This window comes from Tursiops truncatus, chromosome 1, assembly GCF_011762595.2.
Source record: "Tursiops truncatus isolate mTurTru1 chromosome 1, mTurTru1.mat.Y, whole genome shotgun sequence".
In the NCBI taxonomy this organism is placed as follows: Eukaryota; Metazoa; Chordata; class Mammalia; order Artiodactyla; family Delphinidae; genus Tursiops; species Tursiops truncatus.
In genome coordinates, this window is record NC_047034.1 from 71,199,418 (window position 1) to 71,222,827 (window position 23,410).

The 23,410-nt window shown below is 53.6% G+C and overlaps 1 protein-coding gene and 1 long non-coding RNA gene across 3 annotated transcripts in view; one reads left to right on the forward strand and one right to left on the reverse strand.

Moving 5' to 3' along the window:
• The window catches only part of MEF2D (myocyte enhancer factor 2D), a 31,619-nt gene extending 17,600 nt beyond the window's left edge, over positions 1 to 14,019 (forward strand). The window contains exons 3-12 of one of the 2 annotated variants that reach the window (XM_073806121.1): positions 366 to 569; positions 2,008 to 2,145; positions 3,194 to 3,404; positions 3,570 to 3,626; positions 5,270 to 5,460; positions 5,950 to 5,970; positions 7,217 to 7,346; positions 11,261 to 11,474; positions 11,946 to 12,252; positions 12,582 to 14,019. In XM_073806121.1, coding sequence (XP_073662222.1) covers positions 366 to 569; positions 2,008 to 2,145; positions 3,194 to 3,404; positions 3,570 to 3,626; positions 5,270 to 5,460; positions 5,950 to 5,970; positions 7,217 to 7,346; positions 11,261 to 11,474; positions 11,946 to 12,252; positions 12,582 to 12,593 — 1,485 coding nt within the window. In that variant the 3' untranslated portion in view covers positions 12,594 to 14,019. The remainder of the gene's footprint in view (positions 1 to 365; positions 570 to 2,007; positions 2,146 to 3,193; positions 3,405 to 3,569; positions 3,627 to 5,269; positions 5,461 to 5,949; positions 5,971 to 7,216; positions 7,347 to 11,260; positions 11,475 to 11,945; positions 12,253 to 12,581) is intronic. The other variant, XM_033857144.2, reaches the window with a different exon arrangement.
• Positions 14,020 to 16,413: 2,394 nt separating this feature from the next.
• LOC109549649 (uncharacterized) lies at positions 16,414 to 21,991 on the reverse strand. Its single transcript, XR_002175997.3, has 4 exons — positions 21,904 to 21,991; positions 21,470 to 21,599; positions 17,272 to 20,068; positions 16,414 to 16,734 (listed from the first exon to the last, which is right to left on the reverse strand). It is a non-coding gene; the product is annotated as an uncharacterized lncRNA (long non-coding RNA).
• Between the last annotated feature and the right edge of the window lie 1,419 nt (positions 21,992 to 23,410).

Genomic DNA, 23,410 nt, shown 5'->3' on the forward strand with positions numbered 1-23,410 from the left:
AATATGCAAACCTCAGGCCGCACCCAGGCACTTCCCCTTTCCCGAGATGAATCCTTCCCCTCCTCCTACCCCAAGGGAAGAGCCTGGAAGCTCTTCTGTTCTCCCTCCCCAACCTCTTTATAGCCCCCAGCACAGAGGTGTGGAGTTCTGTCCATCTGAATGTCTGCCTTCAGTGAATTGGCCCTGGGCTGTGCCTTGGCCATGTGTTGGCAGAGGGGTGCTGGCCTGTTCCTTGCCCAGACCAGGGGCTCCTGAGAACAGGGTTACCCTGAGGCAGGGGCTGGCTATGTCCAGCTTCCTGTAGGTGGAACTCCTGGGCAGACCTTGACTGAGCCAGGCCTGGCCGCCCACACGCCCACCTACAGGTGACATTCACCAAGAGGAAGTTCGGGCTGATGAAGAAGGCGTACGAGCTGAGCGTGCTCTGTGACTGCGAGATCGCGCTCATCATCTTCAACCACTCCAACAAGCTGTTCCAGTACGCCAGCACGGACATGGACAAGGTGCTGCTCAAGTACACGGAGTACAACGAGCCGCACGAGAGCCGCACCAACGCCGACATCATCGAGGTAGGCCCACGCACGCGGACCCCACCCCCGCCTGCAACTGCACGCCACGTGCCATGCAGCATGCACGCTTGGACCTCCCCGTGCACGCACACATGCACACCTGCCCCTTGAAGCCCCCTCACCTGTGCACAGACACATACAAACCCACATCCTCTTCTACAAACCCCGGGCCCGAGAAGGAGGGAGGGCAGTGAGGTAGATGTCAGATGGGGCTGCCCACCCAGCCCAGTCCCACCCCAGCCCTCTCTGAGCTGCTTTCTTCATGTCTGTCAGGCACAACATGACATCTCTGCTCTGTCTGCTCTCAAATTCTCTCTCTCTCTCTTTCCTTCCTTCTCCATCTTTTGATACGCTCCTGCATCTGACTCTTCCTTTCTCTGTCTCCCTCTTTGTTTCCATCTCTGATGCTCTGTCTCTGTCCCTTTGTGGGTCCCTGTGGCTCTATTTTCTGTTTCAAAGAGAGCTGACATTGTAAACCATTAAAGGACGTGGGCTTTGGAATCCAGCTCTGGCCTTTACTGGCTGTGTGGCCTTGGGCAGGTGGTTTCGCTTCCCAGAGCCTTGGTGCCCACCTCCACGAAATGGGGCCAGTGCCTGCTTTGAAGGGTGTTGTGTGAATTGAATGAGACAGCCCAGTTCCTGCTTCTCACACTGAGGGTACGGGACCTGTGCCGATGAAGAAGGGTGCCTGGGAAGCCACAGGCCTGCCTTCCTGGAGCGAGACTTCCACTCCACAGATGTGGAAGAAATTCTTTTATTTTTATATTAGAGAAAACAGATTTACTCTAGACTAGAATGTGAAATTCACATTCATTTTCAAGACAAAACAAGCATCTGTGAAGATGTTTTGAGCATGGAGAGGTCAGCTTTGGGGTCTCCTCCACACCACCAGGTGTGCATCCCCTACTTTGTGTGGGTGCATGGGAGAAGCTGTGGCCTTTGCTCGAGGACAGCGTACAAGGTGGTACATGGTAGGAACTCAGTAAATGCAAAGAAATGTTTTGTCTTTCTCTCTCTTATTCTTCTACCTCTCTGTCTCCATTTCGATTTCTCTTTCCCCTTCTTCTTTTAAGCAGAGCCCAGGAATTGAGCCGGGCAAAGACAGCCCTGACTGCCTTGCGCTGGAGAGCGCTCTGTGCCTTCTGGCTGGGGCTCACCTAAGGGTAGACAGGGTACCAGCCCCTCAGCTCATCCCCCAGAAACCCCCCACCCCACCTGTCACCTTGGAAGCACATGTCCCTGTGCCGGCTGCAGTCCCTGGGTTAGGCCCACCTTTCACGTGACCCTGTGTTCTGACGCCTCCCCCACCAACCACACAGTCACACAGTGCCCTAGTAGGAGAGTCTTAGGGAAGGGCTGGAAGGAACGCCAGGGAGGCGGGGGGTGGTCGGAGCTGGGAGGACCCTCACCCCTGCTGACGGTAGTGGTGCGGTTACAGACCCTGAGGAAGAAGGGCTTCAACGGCTGCGACAGCCCGGAGCCCGACGGGGAGGACTCGCTGGAACAGAGCCCCCTGCTGGAGGACAAGTACCGGCGCGCCAGCGAGGAGCTCGACGGGCTCTTCCGGCGCTATGGGGTGAGCCCCACTCACTCTCTCTCTGTTGGCCCCCCTTCCGGCCCCTTCCCCCCCAGGCGCTGCACAAGAAGCACAGGGAATGTGAGAGCCCTGAGGTGGACGAGGTGTTTGCCCTGACCCCCCAGACGGAGGAGAAATATAAAAAGATAGACGAGGAGTTTGATAAAATGATGCAGAGTTATAGACTGGCCGTGAGTAGTCGCATGGAGGAGAGCCTCCCTGTGGTGCATGGTGTGGCTTCGCGCCCCGCCCCGGCCCTCGGCTGCCTCTGATGGATGTTCTGCTCTGAGCCATGCTGGGGCTATTGGTGACCACTGAGGAACCTCTGACGTTGGTCGTGATAAACCCGTGACCCTTGCTGAGACTCATCTTGGATGGAGCATAAGCCGGGAGAGGCCTGGAGTGTCCCCCTCACCAGCAAGAAGTGTGTAGATGACCTGAGATCCTTAGATGACAGGAAAGTAGAGAATGTGCTCTTTGCCCAGATTTGTTCTGGGGAGAGGCCCCTTTGGGCCTGCTCTGACACCCCCAGCCCAAGATACTCAATAGCACTGTCAAGGGGAGGCAGAGACTCCTGCTGAAGGGGAAGGCAGTGAGGTGGGTGAACGCCCTCTGCAGCAGGCAGACGGATGAGAGGCGACAAAGTGAGGTGACGCCCCGACCCACGCGCTCATCCTTAACAGCTGTGTGTGTGAGTTTGGGTCTGTACTCAGGGCCTCTAACCTGCTCTCTGTGTGTCCTGCCTGGCTGAGGACTAACCCACCTCCGCTAGGGGGGTTCCAGGTGTCCCCGGGTCTCTCTGCAGTGCGCAGAGCCTTCTTCTCATCCTCTGGGCCAGAGCTGGATCCCAAAGCACTCCAACCAGCATACTTCCTTGGTGGGAGTGGCAGGCATGACTCCAGGGGGTTCCAGAGCAGAGAGCTGGAGCTACTGGCCCAAGGACCCACAGCCCAGAGGCTAGAGGAACCCTGGCCTGCCCTCCCAGGCAAAGTGAGTCCAGGGTAAGGGATCACCCCGGCCTGACCCTGCCTCTCCATCTTCTGTCTAGTCAGCTGTCCCGGCCCCCAACTTTGCCATGCCCGTCACGGTGCCCGTGTCCAATCAGAGCTCACTGCAGTTCAGCAATCCCAGCGGCTCCCTGGTCACCCCTTCCCTGGTGACGTCATCCCTCACGGACCCACGGCTCCTGTCCCCCCAGCAGCCAGCACTACAGAGGAACAGTGTGTCTCCCGGCCTGCCCCAGCGGCCAGCCAGCGCAGGTAAGTGATCTGACAGGTGGGTAGGTGACGTGGCAGTGAGGTGTGGTGAGACTTCGGGATTCCATTTTCCACGGTGACTATTTCCCTTCACCCACCACAGCACTCTCCCAGGACTCACTCTGGAAGAGGCTGTCCTGTCGGCTTATGGTTCTCTTTTTCCTCCAGGGGCCATGCTGGGGGGAGACCTCAACAGTGCTAACGGAGCCTGCCCCAGCCCTGTCGGTGAGTAAAGCTGCCCTTCTGCCTGGGGGAGGGCCAGGGTCTGCCTGCTCGGTGGCCTCAGGTGTTCCAGGGACCGAGAGTGGCCTAGATTAGGGGAGAGGAAGATCCCAGGGCCTGAGCTGGTTGTAGTATCTGAGGATTTCTAAGCCCCTGGATTTTTTTGTCTGTAGCAGTGATTGGTGTGGATGATTGGCAGAGATGTAGGCTCGGAATTCTGGGAAAACTCTGAGAACTGACCAACATTTCTAGTTGGAAGAGAGATTCCAGATTTTTCCAGTTCAGTAGGGGGGTGCGTCTGGTTGGGATCTGGAAGATACGAATATCTGACATTGGCAACAGATAAAGAGGCACAGACTCACACGCACTTACACACGTACGGACACTTTCTCACCCTTATGGAAATATCCAGACATTAGATGTGCACTTGTAAGCACACGTCTATGAACCACAGAAGAAAGGCTGCTCGCCCCATGCCACCCCACCCCCCCAGCAGCTGACAGCCCCTCCTGCCCTGTGCCGTTGTCCGGCTGGTGACTGTGACTTCGAATGTCACCATTGACGTCACCCCAACATTCCTGCCATTCCCGGAGTGATCCGGGAATTGGGATGGAGGCAGCCACACACTTCCAGGGAAGCAGTGTGCTTTCAGAGCAGAGGGCAAGGTGATACTTCTGGCGTTGGTCACCCCCACATCTCTGGGTTTTAGAGTTCCCCAGCTTGGCCCCAGGAACCACGTACTACCTCCTTAGCAGCAGTTGTGTACGGGGGCAGGAAATGGGGGGAATGGCTGAATACCCCTCCCTCTCCAAGGAAATGTCCCGTGAGGTGCCTGCAGACCTTAAGGGAACGGTGATACTTCTAGGCCCTCGAGCGCAACACGTACAAAGTGGTTGTGTGGCCCTGGAGAAGTCATCGCACCTCTCCCAACCAGCGGTTGGCAGGTGTTTCCTCGTCTGTAAATAGGGCTAACGATACATGTCCTGTCCATCTTGCAGGGTTAGTGTGAGGATTAAATACGCTGATACGTGTGTGAAGGCCCTGTGTTGGTTATGGAGTGTGGAACAAATGTAAAAGATGGTTATTCTGCTTGTTATTACCAGTCTAATTTTGGTGGCAGCTATGTCATCAGTCCCCCAGTTCCAGTAACACCAGCACTGCAAGTGAATGGCTCGTCTTTTTCCCAGAGCTACAGGCATTTTGTCACGTGCTTATCCACATCACAGCATCCCGAGCTCAAGGCAAGGGGAGCAGTCTGAGTGGTTGACTTGCCCTTGTGACCGGGATCCACACTGAGTCTCAACTTCCAGGCTGCCCCCCTTCTCCAACCTGCGTCATTATGGGCCCAGTTGGGGGCAGGTACTGGACGTCCTGTCGTTGGAGACCAGCTCCTACTACCCAGTCCCATCACATGTAGCTTAGAGGCAGGGGGATGAACCCGACGATTGAGGAGTAAGGAGTGTTCTCCCCTTACTCCCAAGACCAGGGTGGTTTTAGGGGAAAATGAGAGAACTTAGTAGCCACTCAAAGTTTGAACATGGCTTTGAGAAGTTCTGGGTGACAGGAGTATTGGTTTGGGAGCAGTTAACAGGGCTAAGTGGTGGGTCCACATTTTTCCTTTTACCCTCATCTCTTCACCTTTCCAGGGAATGGCTACGTCAGTGCCCGGGCTTCCCCTGGCCTCCTCCCCATGGCCAACGGCAACAGCCTAAACAAGGTCATCCCTGCCAAGTCTCCGCCCCCACCCACCCACAGCGCCCAGCTTGGAGCCCCCAGCCGCAAGCCTGACCTGAGGGTCATCACTTCCCAGGGAGGAAAGGGGTTAATGCATCATTTGGTGAGTGGGGTGTCTGGACCGAGGGCCAGGGGCTGGGGAATGGGAGAGTGGGGAGCAGTAGGGTGGGAGGACAGAGCCGACCTCTAGCAGGAGAGAGAACCAGCAGTTAGGACTTCCCTAGAGAGATCGTGGAATCGTGGCTTTTTATGACCTCTTCCTTCCCGAAGGGCCTTCCAAGAGGTTGGAGCACAGAAGTACCAGTCTCAAGGGCAGTAAAAAGGGACAGGAGGTGGGAGAGAAGGTTCCCTGATGGTAATAGGAGGGTGATCAGAGGGATGAGGATTAGGCTGTGAGGGGTTCCTAACTGGTGGGCATTGGGATATAGCATCTTCTGGAAATCAGGACAGTGACGAGCTCTGCCCTCCTAGGCTGGAGAGCCATCCTGCTCCGATGCAAAGAGGTAGACGGCATGGCTGTGGGGGCAGGGGCGTGAGGGGGGGGCAGGGGTCAGAGACTGAACCATCCCCTTGGTTTTATTTCTGCTCCCAGACTGAGGACCATTTAGATCTGGTAAGTGAGGCTATGAGATGTTTGCTGTGGCTTTAAATTCTGGGTTAGCCCATTGCTCTGCGGTCCCCCAGCATGGAGTATGTGTGTGCCTTTGTCCTTTCGCCTGTGTGTGTAGTGTGTGGTGTTTGTTTATCTGGTTATTTGCCAAGAGCTATGCTTAGTGCCAAGTGGGATGCAGAGATGAACGGGGTGGGAGCGAGGAGTTCAACGCATGTGTGTGTACCTGAGTGTCCGTGGATGTTTTCATGGGATGTTGCATTCATGCAGACACACCTGTGTGTGTGTGTGTGTGTGTGTGTGTGTGTGTGTGCACGCATGCACGTGCACCAGTGGAGTGGGCCTGCCTCAGGCCTCAGAGGTCCCATCTCAGTGTATCCCTGGGTGCCTGGATTAGGCCCTTGCGCTTGCCCTCTGACTCTATTCATGCCCACCCAGGACAGGGACCTCCTTAGGAGGGATGCCAGCTGGACAGGAAAATCGGTTTTCTAGGGAAAGCTGAGGCCCAAGGCAAGGCCAGAGTTGTCCTTGGTCAGGGGCTTCCCTGCTTCCCTCTCTCCTGGTGCTCCCTCCTGCACGCAGCCTGTCTTACAGACACTCAGAGGCATACGCAGCACTCTTCCTCTGTCACACATATACACGCTTACATCCTCACCCTCAGCCAGGAGTGGGGCGGGGGCTCCTCCCTCCCGAACTCCCTGACGGGAGGCCAGAGAGGCTGGAAAAGGCAGGCAGGCTTTGGCGGCCAACACGGCGGCAGTTACGGCCCCAGCGTGGAATTGGAATAAACAAGTGACTCAGCGGCAGATGGAGCTGACAGCCCCACACACGTGTGTGCGTACACGCAGGCACACGCCACGCCAGGCCCTGCATTCCTCTCACAGATGCCAGCACACTTCTAGCAGGGCGTGTGCTGCAGTGTGACAGATGGAGGGTAGACTCTAGGGGGACTAACCAGGAGAAGAATGGAGACAGGGCCCATGGCTGGTGTTGGGGCCCCAGGGCCAGCATATGTACTTTCCTTTTCACATGTGTGTAGGCGTCAGTGAATCTGTGTGTGCATGTCTCTCTCCATGGATCTCAGTGTCTCTGTGAATGCACCAGTGTTTGTGTGTCTGCGGTGTCTTCATGCTGAGGCATTCCTCCTGGGCCTTGAGATTCAGGGACCCCAGCTTGTCCTTGGAATGGGGGGCCTGGATAAAGCAGCCCTCCCATTTGCCACCTCTTGACAGACTCTTTTCTCCTGCAGAACAATGCCCAGCGCCTTGGGGTCTCCCAGTCTACCCACTCGCTCACCACCCCAGTGGTTTCCGTGGCAACACCGAGTTTACTCAGCCAGGGCCTCCCCTTCTCTTCCATGCCCACCGCCTACAACACAGGTGAGTGTTCATGTGACATGTAGCTGTGTGCACTTGGCCTTGGGGCACAGGAGGGACCAGAGAAGGAACACGAGGTATTCTCTGGGGGATGCCCCCATCTGAGGAGGGCCGTTGATTTGGGGTAGCCCCTACCTAATTAAGGTTGCCAGATTTAGCAAATAGTAACATCGGATGCCATTCATATGGTGATGGTGTTATTGGAACTGTCTCAAAGACATACTTGTGCAAAAATTATTCATTGTTTTGTCTGCAAATCAAATTTAAGTGGGTATGAGTATCCCTTATTTTTAAATAGGACCTAATGGAGAGGGAAAGCCCTGTCCTTGGGGAGCTCTCATCTGAGGTGGGTTGAGCAGCTGGGTGACTCGCGCTGACCAGGGTCGGGGAGTGGGGAGGGGAGCATGCCGAGTTCAGCAAGGCTTCCTGGAGGAGAAGAATGAAGGAATGAGAGAGACAGGGAGGCTGAGGAGACCCGAGAGGAAGCATGGTCAGGAAGATTTATCCAGCTTCCTGGGAAAGCCAAGTAGGGACTCCAGGGCGGGGCGGAGGAGGAAGAAGGGGGTCTCTCACCCTGATGTCGGCTTGGTGGAATGATGAGGGGGAAAGGGAGGAGGAGGTCTGATGAAAGTGGGGGAGGGGATCTGAAGGTTGAAGAGTCACTTGGAGACATGGGAGAGACCTCTGGGTAGAAAAATTCAGAAAGGACACCCAGTGCTTGGGCCGTCCTGGGTCCCCAGGGCTGTCCTGGCCTCTGTCACCCACTCACACCCTCCCAGGAACAGTCTGTGACATTTTCAGCCATCCTTGCCTGCATTCCAAGCTGCTGTGTCAGGAAGGACTTCCCAGTGCGGAAATGCCTTGTCACCTTGTTTCAAAGTATCAGTGTGGCTGGGAACCTGGTCTGTTTCTCCCACTGAAGAGGCTTCTGATGTTCCCCAGCTTTTCTCACCTGTGAATGGCTTGCATCAGGGCTGTTCTGTGGTGAGATCAGACTAGACCAAAAGACCCCTAAACTTCTAGCCACTCCCCAAGCCTACATTCCAGAGTTGAACCATGCTAGGTAGGGTCCCAGACACCAGTACAAATACCCACAAAATCCCACCTCTTCCCTGTGTGTAAAAATCCAGAACCCAACCCTGTGTGTGGGAAAGCCCTTCGGGGCAGGTAAGAGAGCTGGAGGGACTGCCTCGTGTTGAGAGGCCAGACCCTGGCATGTGGGTCTGTGTCCAGATTTTATCACCTGGGTGTCTTGTGAAGTCCCTCGTCCCTTGTGTGTGCTCCCATGTGTGTACCCACTCCCAAGTTATCATGTCCTTGGGCAGCTTCAGAGAGGACTGCTTCAGATGGCCGCACCTTCGGGGGCCAGTAGGAGTTCTCATCTGTGAGTTGTGGGTGGACAGGAGGTCTCTGAGGCCCTTCTAGCCCTACCAGTGGGGGCGGTTGGTAGAGGGCAGTACAGGCCACTTTTCAGGAGCTGCTGTTTATTTGGGCATCCCATGGTGGTGGTTTCCTGCCATCTTCTCGGGTCCTCCACCAGTCTCTGTGAAGCAGGAGGCAGGTTAGTGGGTGTCAGTGAACCTGTGACAGGCGCTCAGCAAGGCCAGACTTTAGACTCTATTTGTCAGTCTGGTGTGAAAGCAGATTCTGACCCTGGGCCTGCCGTTGGAGCCCTGCTGGGAAGTGTTTGGGCTTTCTCACATCCTCTCAGAAACCAAGGGCTCCAGTTCCTCTTGCTGCAGGAGTAGTTAAGCAGACCTCGGTTTAAACAGCAGGTGTTTTCAGGTGACCCTACGTATATAAACAAATCCCCAATGAACACATTGCTGTTTAGTTGTTCACTATTTACAGTGCCTGGCCCCAGTCCAAGTTCCAGCTGGGGGTGATCTGCCTGTGGTAATATCATGGATAAGGGACGCACCTGGCCCCTTGTTGACACTGGCTGCAGAGGTCTGGCTTGGTCGCTCTAGGAGGAGACCAAGAGGCCTGCTGGGGAGCCAGATCTCCAGGTAGACAGGGCTGGAGTGTGGTGGGAAAGTGCAAGACTGGGGTTTGAGTCCCTACCATTCACTGGCTGGGGGACATTGGGCAACACTGCACTGTTCAGGGTTGGTTTCCTTGTTTGTAAAATGAATGTTGTAAATAGTTGGTCCTAGGGGCCCCTGTCTGCCCTTGGTCTGCTTTTTAAATGTAAGCATCTCAAAACTCCTGGTTAATTAACATTGTTATGAGACCAGAGGCAAGCGTGGACCATCTGTAGAGTGAGATTTAAAGGTAATAAAAGAAGCCTGGGGTCGTGTCTTAGCTCTGCCATTGGCTTTCTCTGTGACCTGGGGAGAGTTCCTCAAACTTGAGGCTGCAGTCACCTCCTTTGTAAATTAATAATAACAGCAGGTAAATCTTTTGATTATTTATCATGTGCCAGACACCGTTCTACATACTTCGTGTGTATTAATGCGCTCAGTCCTCATAGCAGCTGAGTGATGCAGGCAGGATTATTGCCTCCAGTTTATGGACAGACTAAGTAACTCGCCGAAGGTCGCATGGACTGTAAGTGGAGGTGGCTAGGAAGTTTGACCCCATCGCTCATGCCCTTCACCTTACCGTTCTGCTGCACAGATAATCCTGTCTTCCCTGCGTAAAGACAGAGGGCTGGAGCAGATGGCCCCTCAAGTAGGAGCACGTGGTGTAGCATTGGGAGGACTGGCGGGTGTGCCCTCCTCATCACGCTACGGTGCAGTCAGCCTGTGTTCCTCAGGGAAGGCATTTTCTAAAGTGTCCCAAACAGGCTGCGGCATGAAACATAACAGAGCTGTGTAAATTGTGAAACATTTCATGGTTCTGTTTGTTCAGTGCAAACATCACAGTTTCTTCATTAAGACAGAAATTTTGAAAACAACAAGTGCCACCTCATGGGGAAATCCGCCAGAACCTTGGCCAGTTGCACCGCAGGCCTGTTTCGCTCACAGCCCCTCTGCTCTTGTAGGCCCTTCTGGGCGGCAGATGTGCGTCCTCTGTGTTTGTGGGCACAGCAGCCCGAACGCTTGCTGCTACCTATTCCTACCTGTTTTATGTGTTGACAGTCTTCAGGAGACTAAGGGACTTTGAGGAAGGTGGAATGGTAGTTACAGTCATTTGCTTCAGATGCGCCATTCACCTAGCATTTCCCACCATTCCCCTCTAATCTCAGAAAGGCTCTTGAAGACTTGGCATTTGAAGAGATGACAATTAGACATATATTAGACCTTTCTTACCTACCTTTTTTCCCCTTCTTTTTTATTTTTTTAAAATTTATTTATTTATATTTTTAATTTTGCCTGCTTTGGGTCTTCGCTGCCGCGAGCGGGCTTTCTCTAGTTGTGGTGAGCAGGGGCTACTCTTCGTTGCGGTGCACGGGCTTCTCATTGCGGTGGCTTCTCTTGTTGTGGAGCATGGGCTCTAGGCGCGTGGGCTTCAGTAGTTGTGGCGCGTGGGCTCAGTAGTTGTGGTGCACGGGCTTAGCTGCTCCGCGACATGTGGGATCTTCCCGGACCAGGGCTGGAACCTGTGTCCCCTGCCTTGGCAGGCGGATTCTTAACCACTGCGCCACCAGGGAAGTCCCTCGCCTTCTTTTTTAAAATTGACATTCTAAAAGTGATACCTACACACGGTTAAAAAAAAAAAAAAAAGTTAAACACTATTTTAAAAAACCACCTCTCTTTGCATCCTGTTAAAAAACAGCACCTCGTGGTTATCAAGATTTGCGTTTCTTTGAGTGCCATCTTCACTGAATTTGTACGGGCTTAGTTGATTATTCACATCTGTCGTTAACAACTCCCCCCACCCTGATAGTCCTGGAGGCGGCTCCCCCACGGGAGCCTCGGTCCTCTCTCCCACTGCAAGAAGCTCACCCGCACTTTCTTCCCCACCCCATGCAGATTACCAGTTGACCAGTGCAGAGCTCTCCTCCTTACCGGCCTTCAGTTCGCCTGGGGGGCTGTCGCTAGGCAGTGTCACCGCCTGGCAGCAGCCGCCGCAGCCGCAGCAGCCGCCGCAGCCCCAGCCGCAGCCGCAGCCCCAGCCTCCCCAGCAGCCCCAGCCGCCACCTCAGCAGCAGCCCCACCTGGTCCCCGTGTCCCTCAGCAACCTAATGTGAGTCCCAGGGGATGCCCACCAGTGTTGGGGAAGGGGGAGCTGAGGGGTGGGAAGAGGAGGGGCCTCATGAGAGCTGAGATCCCTTTGAGGTTGTCTGTCATCAGTGGACAGCACGTAAGCCACTAAGTGGCAGCCCTGGAGTCCCCTGCCAAGGCCTGGGAGAGCCATCCTGAGCCTTTCCCCCAGCCAGCCCGGGCTTGGGGTGGGGTGCGGGGCCCTCCTGGCTCTGCAGAAGATGACATGGGATGGAAAGACAACTCACCTGACTTCTTTTCCTTCTTTTCCCTTCACTTGGCCCTCTCTCTCCTGCTGCCTCTGTCTCCATCCACTTGCCTCACCCCACCCCCAACCCCCATCCTCTCACTTTCTGTCCTCTCTCACTCCATCGTGTGACCTCCCATCACTTTTTCTGTCCCTCACCTCCTCTATTTCTGTCCCCTGTACTCCATGCCCACTGCCTGTCTCCAGCCCCGGCAGCCCCTTGCCCCACGTGGGTGCTGCCCTCACGGTCACCACCCACCCCCACATCAGCATCAAGTCGGAACCAGTGTCCCCAAGCCGTGAGCGCAGCCCTGCGCCTCCCCCTCCAGCTGTGTTTCCGGCTACCCGCCCTGAGCCTGGCGACAGTCTCAGCAGCCCGGCTGGGGCCTCCTATGAGACGGGGGACCGGGATGATGGACGGGGAGACTTCGGGCCCACACTGGGCCTGCTGCGCCCAGCCCCAGAGCCTGAGGCTGAGGGCTCAGCTGTGAAGAGGATGCGGCTCGATACTTGGGTACTGTAGCATCGCCCCTCCGGTCTGCCATTGTCTGCTGCACCCAGGGACTGGCCCATATGCCCCCAGCCTGTCTCATCTCCCACCTAAGAGGTGGCCAGCTAGCCCTTCCATCAGCCCTTATGGGGCAGCACGGACACCCTTTCACCCCTGCCAAAGGCCCATCTCCCCTCCCTCCAGTATCAGTCCTTCTGCTCGATGACTTCCTCCCCTCAGAGCTGGCCCTGCCACTAGAATCCTGGCCCTACTGGGAGAGGGACGTGGGGGGCACATACCCCGTAGCCTGGGCCACGCCCTCACACCCCCTTCTCCATCTCCTCTTTTCACAGACATTAAAGTGACGGTTCCCACTCCCTTCCTCTCAGCCTCCCTGATGAAGAGTTGACAATCTCACCGCCCACCCCTCCCTGTTCTGGGCTCCTCCCGCTCGACCCCCACTTCCTTTCTTGTGCTCCGTGTCCTGTTGACGGTTACATTTGTGTATAATTATTATATTATTATTATTATTATTATATTTTTTTTAATTTGGATTCTCGCTTTGGAGAGGGGGATGCTCCCATCCCCTCTTTCTGCACCCCCCACCAGTTTCACTGGCTGGGGGGCTCTTTTTTGCGGGAAGGGGGGGACACTTTGCACGTTGTACACATATGCTGCAGGAGGGGGTGGGGGGCCCGATAGGCCTTGGGAAAGGACAGGTGCCGAGCCCTGCATGCGGGGCCCTCCCACCCCATCCCCCAGACAGAGGGAAATAACCAAAAACTACCAAACAACAAAAACCCCTTACAATAGACTGAAACCCCAAAGTCGGCCTCATGGGTGGTTTTGTGTTTCAGGGGGAAAGTGAGGCAGAGGTTCTGAAGAAAGTCTCTGCTTCTCGGCTGTTCCTATGGCCACAGGCACATGGGGCAGAATACCCAAGCCTGGGCCCCAGAGGCCCCTGCACACACACCACACACTCTCAACTGATTCTCATGTGATCTGCACCTCCAAGGTGTGCGGGTGCTGGCCGAGGTTTGGGGCTGGGAAGGCTGCCTGGGAATCGAGGCTGGAGGGAAGGGGCTTGAGGTGGGGCCCCTATGAAGCACAGTTGGAGAGAAAGACAGAGCCATGAGGAGAGGGCTGAGGAGGGGCAGAAGGGCTGGGGCAGGGGGTGAATTGGGGGCCCCCTCCCTTCCCCAGCACTTTCTCTAAGATACACAGTGCAATAGCTCCCCGTCCCTCAGTTGACACCAGCCCTGTAAAGCCGGCCACGAAGCGCAGGGAGAACTGGGGAGAGTGAAGTGGCTCAGCAGGAGGTGGCCTCAGGCACCCCGGGGTGCCTGAGGACTGGAAACCCTTGCATCCAGGGACTAGCGTGAGTGAGGGGACTTGCTCTTCCTTGCACGTACACATCCCCAGAGGAGTGGACATTGGGGTGGTGTGTGAGGGTGGGAGAGGGGATGGAGGAGGTCCGCAAAAGGCCTGCCTCCCTTCTTTCCTCCTCGGCCCCTCTCCCCAGCCCTCCTCCCAGCTCCTTCCGCTCCTGACCCCACCTCCCTGCTCTTGGCGCCCTCATTGTCTCGCTACCTCCTGTCCCACCACCCCCAGGCCGCATCCCACCTTCTGTCTTGGCTACTGTAATTGTAAATAGCAACCTTTGGAAAACGTTAGCAGTGTAACAGTCCAGGAAACTGTTTTTTTTTTGTTGTTGTTGTATTGATATGAAATGAGATTCTATTTTTGTCAAAGTATATTGTAATAATAATGACTCAAACGGCCCGTACTGTACAGACGAGATTCTTCTGCTGTTGTTCTTGCTCCCCTCCCCTCCCCCCCCCAAGTCCGCCCTCTCTACTGCCTCCCCAGTGGGGGCAGCCAAAGCGTGGGGTCCTGAGACCCCAGGCTGGATCACAGATCAAACTGGAGGGGGCAGGCCCCCGGCCCGCAGTCCACCACTACTCCCTGCCCTAAGGGGCCTGTCCTGGGGTGACGTGGGCAGGCAGACTGGGGCCTGCCCCACTCCTTCACATAAGAAGCCCAGCCCCTCTGCCCAAGGGGTGCAGTGCTCCCTTGGGGTTTCATCCTGGTGGGAAAGTAGAGTTAGACAAGGCCCGGTTTTGTGGTAGGCGACACTGCCTGCCTCTACGATCCAGCCGCTTGCAGTATTCCGATACTTGATGCAGGGAAGGAACCCAGAGCAGAGGGGTGCGTGTGACCGCACAGGTACCCGAGTGTGTTGATGAGGGCATCTGGTATTTATGTGTCTGAGTGTACCCTTGTATTTATGTGTGTGTGTGTGTGTGTGTGTGGTTGCATGGGTGTACCTTTATGTGGCTCTGAGCCCGTCTGGGCATGTGTGTGTGAATCTGTGTGAACTGAGCTCTGAGGGTGTGTGTGTGTGTGTGTGTGTGTGTGTGTGTGTGTGTGTGTGTGCGTGCCTGAGTGTGTGTTTACAGAGGGACAGATGGCTCTTCTTGCAGCCACACAGCCCTGGCTTCCAGCTCTGTGACCCTCCTTCCTGAGCCCCACTCTCTTCCCTGCTGCAGCCCCTGTTCTCACCCTCAGCTCTGATATGTTTATACTTCACTTGGGGATCTGGCACTTGGCCTCTTTGCTTCTCCCTGTAGCCCTACCTCTCCCGCAGCTCCACGCACAATTGTTCACCCAGTCCCCAGGCCTTTATACCCAGCTCCCTTTCTTGGAGTACCCTCTTCCCCCCACACCCCCCCCTGCTTTCAGGATGATACTCAAGTTCCTCTTCCTCTCGGCAGCTTTTTGCTCACCTGTGCTGTGGTCCTTCCTTACAGCTTTTACCCCCCCAACTGCTGATTGGGCACACAGCATGCCCAGTCTTCCTGCACGTTCCTAGAGGGAGTGTCAGTAGATGAGACTTGATCAGGACCTTGAAAGAAGCCAGGGTGTAGTCTTGTGCATGCGTGCATGCATTCCCAGAGCCTTGCCCAGTGCCTGGCACATAGCCAGCGCTCAACAAATGCTGATTGGGTGAAAGGTGAATGATAGGTGCTCAATAAACGTTGAATGACTGGCCTTCCCTTCTCAGGCTATTCCCGCCATCAGTCTGCCCACCTTTCTAGGCTGGGCTTGGCCACCATTAAACATGGGGTCGGGGTGAGGGCCCCTGCAGTTCACGGTGCAATATTCACCAGTTTTGCCCTCTGCCTTGTAATGGCAAACCTGGCTTTTGATTACCATGTGTGGATGTGTGCGTGTCCTTTTCTCTCTATCCCTGGGGGCAGGGGGTGATCTGTGAATGAATATGTGACATTTCTGCAATTCAGTATCCCGAGGTTTCTCTCGGGGTTAGGGGCCCCTGGCCGGCCTGATGAATGGGTCGCTGGGAACCCAGACCTCAAGTGGGGACTTCATTTCTTCTTCCTCTCACAAGCCAAATTTGCCTCCACCCACTCCTTCCTCCGAAGAACTGGGCATTTGCCAAAGTAATCACTGGAGTCATCCAATGCCCCTCCCCTCCCCAGGTTTCCCACAGCTTTCAGGGATAGTGGGCAAGAGGACCTCCCACACATACACCCCTCCCCCAGTGGAACACACCATTTCCCCTCCCCCCAGCAGTACACTCAATGCAGAGAGACTGACCCCTGACCCTTATCCAGCCCTTCCCACCTTGGACAGGAAGGAAGTAATGCACCTTCTCTTGCTGATTATTTATTTGTTTGGAGAGACAGAAATGATGTAAAAGTGTATCTAGAAATATCTATATCTATATATTTTTAACTGACTCTTTGGAATCCCCTGGGGTGGGATGGGGGGTGAAATTAGGCTTTCACGGAGGGGAGGAGACATGGAGCCTGGGAACGCTTCATCTCCCCTCTTGCCACCTCTCCATCCCCTAAGCAGTTGGTAGAAGGAATGGGATTTGTAGCGGGGGAGGGGGGCTTGGAGTGTCATACGGAGAATCTGGATTCTCTGTCTTCCCCATTCAAGTCCCAGAGGGAAGGGGGGAGGGAGAGGGAGGGGAGACAGGCCCCGAGGTGCCCCACCCTCAAACCCGACAATCACCCACACTCCTAGGGCTCATCCTGGGTCCTGGGGAGGGCGAGTCCAAGTGTGTGACTGTTGATTTGTTTTCAATATTTCTTTTTGTGCTGTATGGTGATGCTTTCTTAGTATTCTACACAATAAGAAAAGACAAAGTCCTCGAGATTCTTATGAGTTTTGTTTGAAAACTCTTTCACTATATTTGTTGTAAAGAGGTTTACTATTAAAAGAAAAAGAATACACGTTTCTGATACTTTGGCCTGGGTTCTGGTTTCTTTGGTGCGGGAAGGATCGTGTGGCCCTGCCAGGGTGGGAGTCCAGAGCTCCACCTCAGCAGGGAAGAAGGGCGGTTAGCCTGCCGGGCGGACACTCACGACGTCTGAGGTGGGGTTTTCAGGTGAGAATTTCTTCCAGGTGCTCTGGTCAGAAGCAGAAGCAGCCCCAGGACTCAGGAGGGTTGTCTGGTTAGAAGCCAGAGGAGGGATCCTGGGACACAAGAAAAACAAATAGCACTCAAGGCTGGGTCAGGAACAGATGGAATGTGCGTGGAGGAGGAGTGTGATAGAGGACCTTCAGCTACGGAAAACTTTTCCACGGCAGAAAGTTGCCCAGGCACTCTGTTAGGCACAGATGGATTCCACCTTCACGGCCCCCACAGAGTTCCCTCCCGAAGGGGCAGCTGCCCTACCCCTCCCTTTTGAAGCGCCCTTTAACAGTGCCAGGAGCCTCTCCCTGCCCTCCTCACATACCCCAAAGGGCTTCCCCACCTGGTGCCTTTCTGCAGAGGCTGGCAGGGGCTGGTGGCTCTTGCGCCCGAAGCCGTGTGCCCTGCACAGCTGTGCTGTAGGGCAGATGCAGGGGCTCTGGAGGGAAGTGCACAGGGAGGGCCTGGCTCACTACTAACAGGGTTTGGCCACTCTTCTGTACTAGGCCCATGCTAGGTGCTGCAGCGGCAAAGATGGAGTATGAAGGGCCCACATACGATGGTGGCGACAGGCCTGCAAATGCCTAAAATCCACAAACCGTGGTTTTAATGCTTTGGTTGCTGCATAGGCAGGCACATCACAGAATGTCTTCATTCCTTGGATTCCTCATCTGAAAACTGCGGTCGTCTGTACCAGTCCTGCCTCCCTCTCAGGGTCATTACAGATTTTGCTTCACTTCTCCCTCAGCTGGAGCAGAGGTGAAAGATGCTGAGCAGGAAAGGGTTAAGAAGGTACTCTCCCCCGGATGAGGTTCCCCTGCTGGCTGCCTGTGACTAGAACAGCCTTGACCTAACACAAATCCCGAGCAAAACCTCTCTCCTTTGCACATCTCATACACTCAGACTGTTTGGCCTCACCCCTCCTTCTCTATAGACATCGGCCCCTGATGTCCTGGGTAGGCATTACTATAGCCCACAAATATTTCCTGCCCTCTTCTGCTTCCTGGACACATAGAAGACTGTATTTCCCAGTCCCTGTGTAGTCAAGTGAGGTCATCAGACTAGTTCTGGCCAGTGGACCGTACTGGAAGTAATGTGTGTCACTTCCAAAATCAAGCTGGTATGTGATTCTCCAAGTGCTCTTTCCCTGTCGTGGCAACTGTGGAAGCATGTCGAAGCAGCCTGGATGGCTAAGCTGCCTTAAGGTGATGTCCAGCGCCACAGTGGACTTTGTGTGAATGGAAAATAAGTGTGCTATGTTAGGCCACGGAGATTTCAGAATTGTGTCTGCAACATAACCTATCCTATCCTGATGAATGGAGTATCCATTCACACTGGGACAACCTTGAAGCCCCCTCTACTGCATACCCGCTGTGGTGTGGTACAAAGATCTCTGGACTTGGCATAGTCCAGAACTTGTTCAACTCCTAGTTCTGTTGCTTACCAGCTGTGTGGCCTCGGGTAGTCACCATTTGCCCAAGCCACTGTTTCATCAACTGGAAGACAGAACTAATAGCTACCCGTTTTCTCTAACCCAAGCCTTCGCCTTCTCTAATCCATCCTCCCATCTTTGGCACAGCACTGATCATCCAGCACCTCATCGTTCTCTACTGCCCACCAAATAAGCCCAAACTCCTGGGCAGGGTTCCCAGGGCCTTCAAAGAACTGACACAACCTCTTTTCCAGGCGTAGTCCATGCAACTCCACTGCACATCCCTTGGCCACTAGGGCAACCAGGCAGTACAGTCCATTCCTTGACAGACCCTTTGAGTCTTCAGTCATGCCATCCTCCTGTCTTAAATGCAACAAACATTTATTAAGCACCTGCTGTGTGTGAAACTCTTTGTTAGGCATTGGAGACACAGAGAGGAACAAGACAGCTCCTGCCTCTCAACTCACAGTTAAGCGGGGACAAAAGACAGGTGAACCAACAGTTAACACTTGAGTCAGCAGGCTGCATTAAATGACAGGTAGGAAGGCTGTAAGTGGGCTGTGGGATCAGAGGAGGAGGCACACCGACATCCGAGCCAGTACAGATCAGGGGAGGCTACTTAGGGGAGGTATTTGAGCTGGATTTGGAAGACATGTACAAATGAGGGCAGGGAAGGCATTCCTGGTAGCCGGAATAGCGTGTAAAGTATGGAGAGAAAATGGTGCATTCAGGAAATCTAATACTGTGGTATGGGTCAAAGGTACAGCAGAGAAAGCTGAAGAGGTAGGCGGAAACCTCACTGTGAAGGAGGGCCTTGATGGCCGTAATTTGGATTTTATTCTGCAGGAGATATTTGGTCATCAAAGGATTTTAAATAGAGGAGGGACTTGATCAGATTTGCACTTCAGAAAGCTTCCTGCCAGTATAAGCTCCCTCAGACAGTAATGCTGAGAACCAGTTGGAAGGCAGGCAGAATTGAGGTCCAGTCGGGGTCCTTTGCAAGTGTGAGGATGAATTTAGTAAATACTTAAGAGGTAGAATTAACAGGACTCGGAAACTGCCTGATGAGGGTAGAGGACGAAGGAAAGGGAGGCGAGTCAACGACTCTCAAACTCGTGCTTGGACTACTGACTGGATGGTGGTGCTGTGGCGCCAGACAAGGCCACCAGGTACGTCCGAAGGAGATGAGTTTCGTTTCAGATGAACTGAGTTGAGGTGTACGTGGAAGGCCGGCAGGGTGAGGTCACCCCATGGGTAGAGAGGTTTTTATGAAGAGGGAAGCCATTCATAGTGTTGGTCACCTGTGAAGTCGTCGTCGTCCTTGGGACATGGGAACTCCAAGGACCAAGGAAAAAGGCTGGAGGGCGGGGCAAGGAGAGACTCATGGAGGGCCCCAAGCTGCATAAGAGTTTGAGTTGTAGAGATCAGAAGAACCAGAAGTGTATTTCTTATCTGTGATCTCCTAACTTCACTAAAGGCCTGCTTGACTCATTAGTCTTTTTTTTGGCCGCACCGCATCCGGGATCTTAGTTCCACGACTAGGGATCGAACTCATGCCCCCTGCAGTGGAAGTGCGGAGTCTTAATCACTGGACCACCAGGGAAGTCCCTTGACTCATTAGGCTTGTGCTAACCTTGAAAAAGGGAAAATTCACTGATGCATTCTTTGGGGCATCGAAGGTAGGGAGGAGTGTTTTGCTCCCCAGGGGTAACTGCAGGGTCAGGTGTGGTGGACCTGGTGCAACCCTAGAGGTCACTGGTTTTCCTTCGATAAGGAGAGAGAACACTTCTTTACTCGATACCTGGAGGATATTCCGGAGGAACTACCTGGTAGGCAGCTGGATGAATGAAGCTGGGGCTCAGGACAATGCGTAGGCCAGAGGCAAGAGAAGGCTTGTGAGACATCAGCCTAGAGAGAACCTTAACTTCTTCATGACTCAGTCACTTCATGTGTAAAATGGGTTGCTGTGAGATTTAAATAAACGTTACATATTAATCACTTGAAACCATTCCTGATCCATAAGTGCTCAATCAGTGTTATTATTTTTATTACTGCTACTTGTCAAAGACATGAAAATAGATTAACTTACGTGGGTAAGAAGAGGTTCTATGGGCAAAAAATAGGGCTCTACATGCCTGTTTCTTTGAAAACTTTCCTATCATTCAAGCTTTTACTCCTACAACTTTACCTCCATTAAACTTTTCCTGATTTCCCCCATCCTACCCAGCTGGCTATGATATTCTTCTCTTATGAAGTGTCTTAGGAATCTGCCCTTTTTATAGCTCCTACCTCATTCTACCTGAAACTGTAGGTACTAGTTTCTATTTATTCTGTACAACTGGACTGAAAGCTCTTCTTAAAAATTCACTGCCTCACCCATTTTTGTGTCTGGCTCAGTGCCTGGCACACAGTACGTGTTCAGTCAGACTAAAATGAGATAATGCATGTCAAAGTGCAGTTCATAAACTGAGCGCTACAATCTACAAAGGGTTTTTTTTCCCCTCATGGGCGTGGTAACTTTCTGCAGCTTCTCTACTTTCCAGCACCAGATCCAATGGGGCTGAGAAGCGTGGAGTCCAGTTTCTTCTAGTTATCCCTCCACTGAAGAATTAGCACCCAGTGGGCGCCTATCCCCAAAGAGGTGACTCTTGGGAGGTGGGAAACAAAGGGTGGTATCTGATTGTTCCAGCCAAGGAGGCCAAGCAGTTCCCTGTAGCTCATGTTCTTGTGACTCACCCCTCAGTCCCATGGGCTAACTTTTCCAGCCTTGTGATTGTGGAAACTTGTTTCAGGAACAGCAAGCGGATGTGAAAGGGACATAAGGCGACCCCACCCCAGGCTCCAAAGTGGCTCCTACTGAGCCAGTACAGACTGCTTGTTTCTGATTGCAAACTTAAATCATTCAGTGTCATTGCCCGGCTAAGGGGCACGTCCAGTGCCCTGCTCTATTTCAGTTGGTAAACCCTAGGCCCAAAAAGAAAAGGTGGCTCTCAGGTTCTTTCCACAGCGCAGTTCCCAAATAGGTATAGTTCATTTGAGCCTAGGCTTTATTGCTTCCAGTTGGATTGACTTGCATTTACCCACCCCACCCCCCTTTGCTTTGCCCCCGTTTCCACCTGTTTACAGCTCTTAGGCCTCATTTGGGCACTTCGTTTGGCTTGAGATCCCCGCCTTCGCAGTGTGGCCGCCCAGAATCACTCCCATTTACTGCGCATCAGCCGCCATGTGTCCAATAAAAGCTGGCGACGACGCCGAGGGCCCAAGAGGGAAGGGGAAAGGGAAGAGGAAGGGGAAGGGCCCCGCCTACACGGAGGTCACGCGCCCGCCAAACCCCGCCCCTACGTGACCGCAGCGCCAGTCCTCACCCCCAGACACCGCCCTCGGCTGGGAGCGGAGGCTGGCCTCGGCGCCTTGGTGTCCAATCCCAGCGCTGCCACCCAGTGCCGGGTGGGGACCATGAATTGGTTTAGTATTCGCGAAGAGGAGAATCTCCATCTAAGGCGAAGGGGAAGAAGGGAGGTGTAAGGCAATAAAAGCACTTGTTTAACCTGTCCCACTAGGCTGTAAGCCCCCATGGAAGCAGACATCACCGTTCCAAAGCGCCTGCCTAGGGCAGCGTCTGGCATACAGTGGGTGCTCAACAAATGATTGACTAGCAACGACCCCTGGGGACCCCGTCACCCTTTACACCGACCCCTTCACTCTCTCATTCACCCTCCCCGCTATGACAGCAAATAAGGCAGTCGGTCGCCAGCGGGTGAGCCAAGCTTCCTGCACGCTCCCAGGCTAACTTCCCAACCTCTTGGTCCGCACGGGCATGAGTACGGACAAAGACCCAAATCCACTCCTAGGGCTCCCCACCGGAGGGCGGGAAGTGGATCTTGAGGCTCACTTCATTGGCTCATCCGATGACGGATGGGACCATCAGCCAACCGCAGCCTACACAAGACGCGTGCGTACAGAAGAGATTTTAGCCCCTGTATGGAAAAAACACGAGCGGAGCGAACCAATTTTGGCTGGGTCTCACCAGGGCCTCGAGGAGGAGATGCGCATGCGTGAATACAACTGCCTCGCGCCCTGCCCAATTCGAGGGGGAGGGAACGCCCTCCCGCCTGCTGGCAGTTTTCACAGAAGTTTAGCCTCCATTAAGAGTATGGCCAGCCATGGAGCTGCCTGGAGTATCCCGAAGAAAGGAAGAATCCAGGTCCCTGCCCTCGCGGGTGACACGGCCGTCCCCAAACACAGCCAGAGCGCCACTGGCCTGGCCCTGTTTGCAGAGGCCCCTCTGGAAACTGTGGGCCCAACGGTGACGTGAATATTAATTCTCAGTTTACGAAGCGCGTTGTATCCGCTGTTTCAGGAGTTCCTCGCAAAAACCCTCCTGTTAAAGTAAAGAAAGAAGTGGGAGGCTCAGAAAGGGGAAGGAGCCAGGCCGAGGACACTGCCTGTGAGGGTGACACCGGAATTGGAACCCAGGCCACCCATTCAGTGCTCTCCTACCACGATAAGCCACCTCCCTGCCTTCCAAGGAGTTTACGTCTAGTTAGGGTGATGCCACTTAAGATATAGGAAAAGTGAAGCTACAATTTCAGCTCATTTTAAAAATAGACTGACTGCTAGAGGCGTTCATAGCGGGAAGGATTGCTTTGTGCTCTTGTGATCTGAAGAGGCTACGTCAAGGAGATGAAGCTTCAAAGTATGTATAATTGGATTGACTAAATCTTAGGAACATACTGTTGAATGATAAAAGAAATCCCAGAACACTGCAAGTATTTGAAACCATTTTCATAAATCTCAGAAACAAGCAAAATTAAACAATATATTGTTTGGGTATATATGATAAAATGTTTTGAAAAGCAGAGGAATGATAAACACAAAATTTATTAGTAGTTACTTTGGAGAGAGTTTGGGGATGGGATGGGGAAGAAAAGTGGATGCTCTTGGTAATGTTCTAGTTATTGGGTTAAATGGTAGATTTGTGGGTATCCATTATATCTTATAACACACATATAACAACTATTCTTTTGTATGTATAAAATATCTAAAAGATGACAGTGGAATCATCTCCACCACCACCACCCCCAAATATAATACACAGTTGGAGAGATGAGGGGAAAGCCTTAGCTATATTACACTTGGTTTCCAGAGCATTTCTACACATGTTATATCAGTGGATCCTCACAAAAACCCTTCGAGGTAGGTTTTATTATCTCCATGTTAGAGAAGAAGAAACTCAACTGAAAGTTACTGGAGGCCAGTGAACAAAGACAGGAAAGGCGGAAATGCAGAAGGCCTGCGGGGAGCCC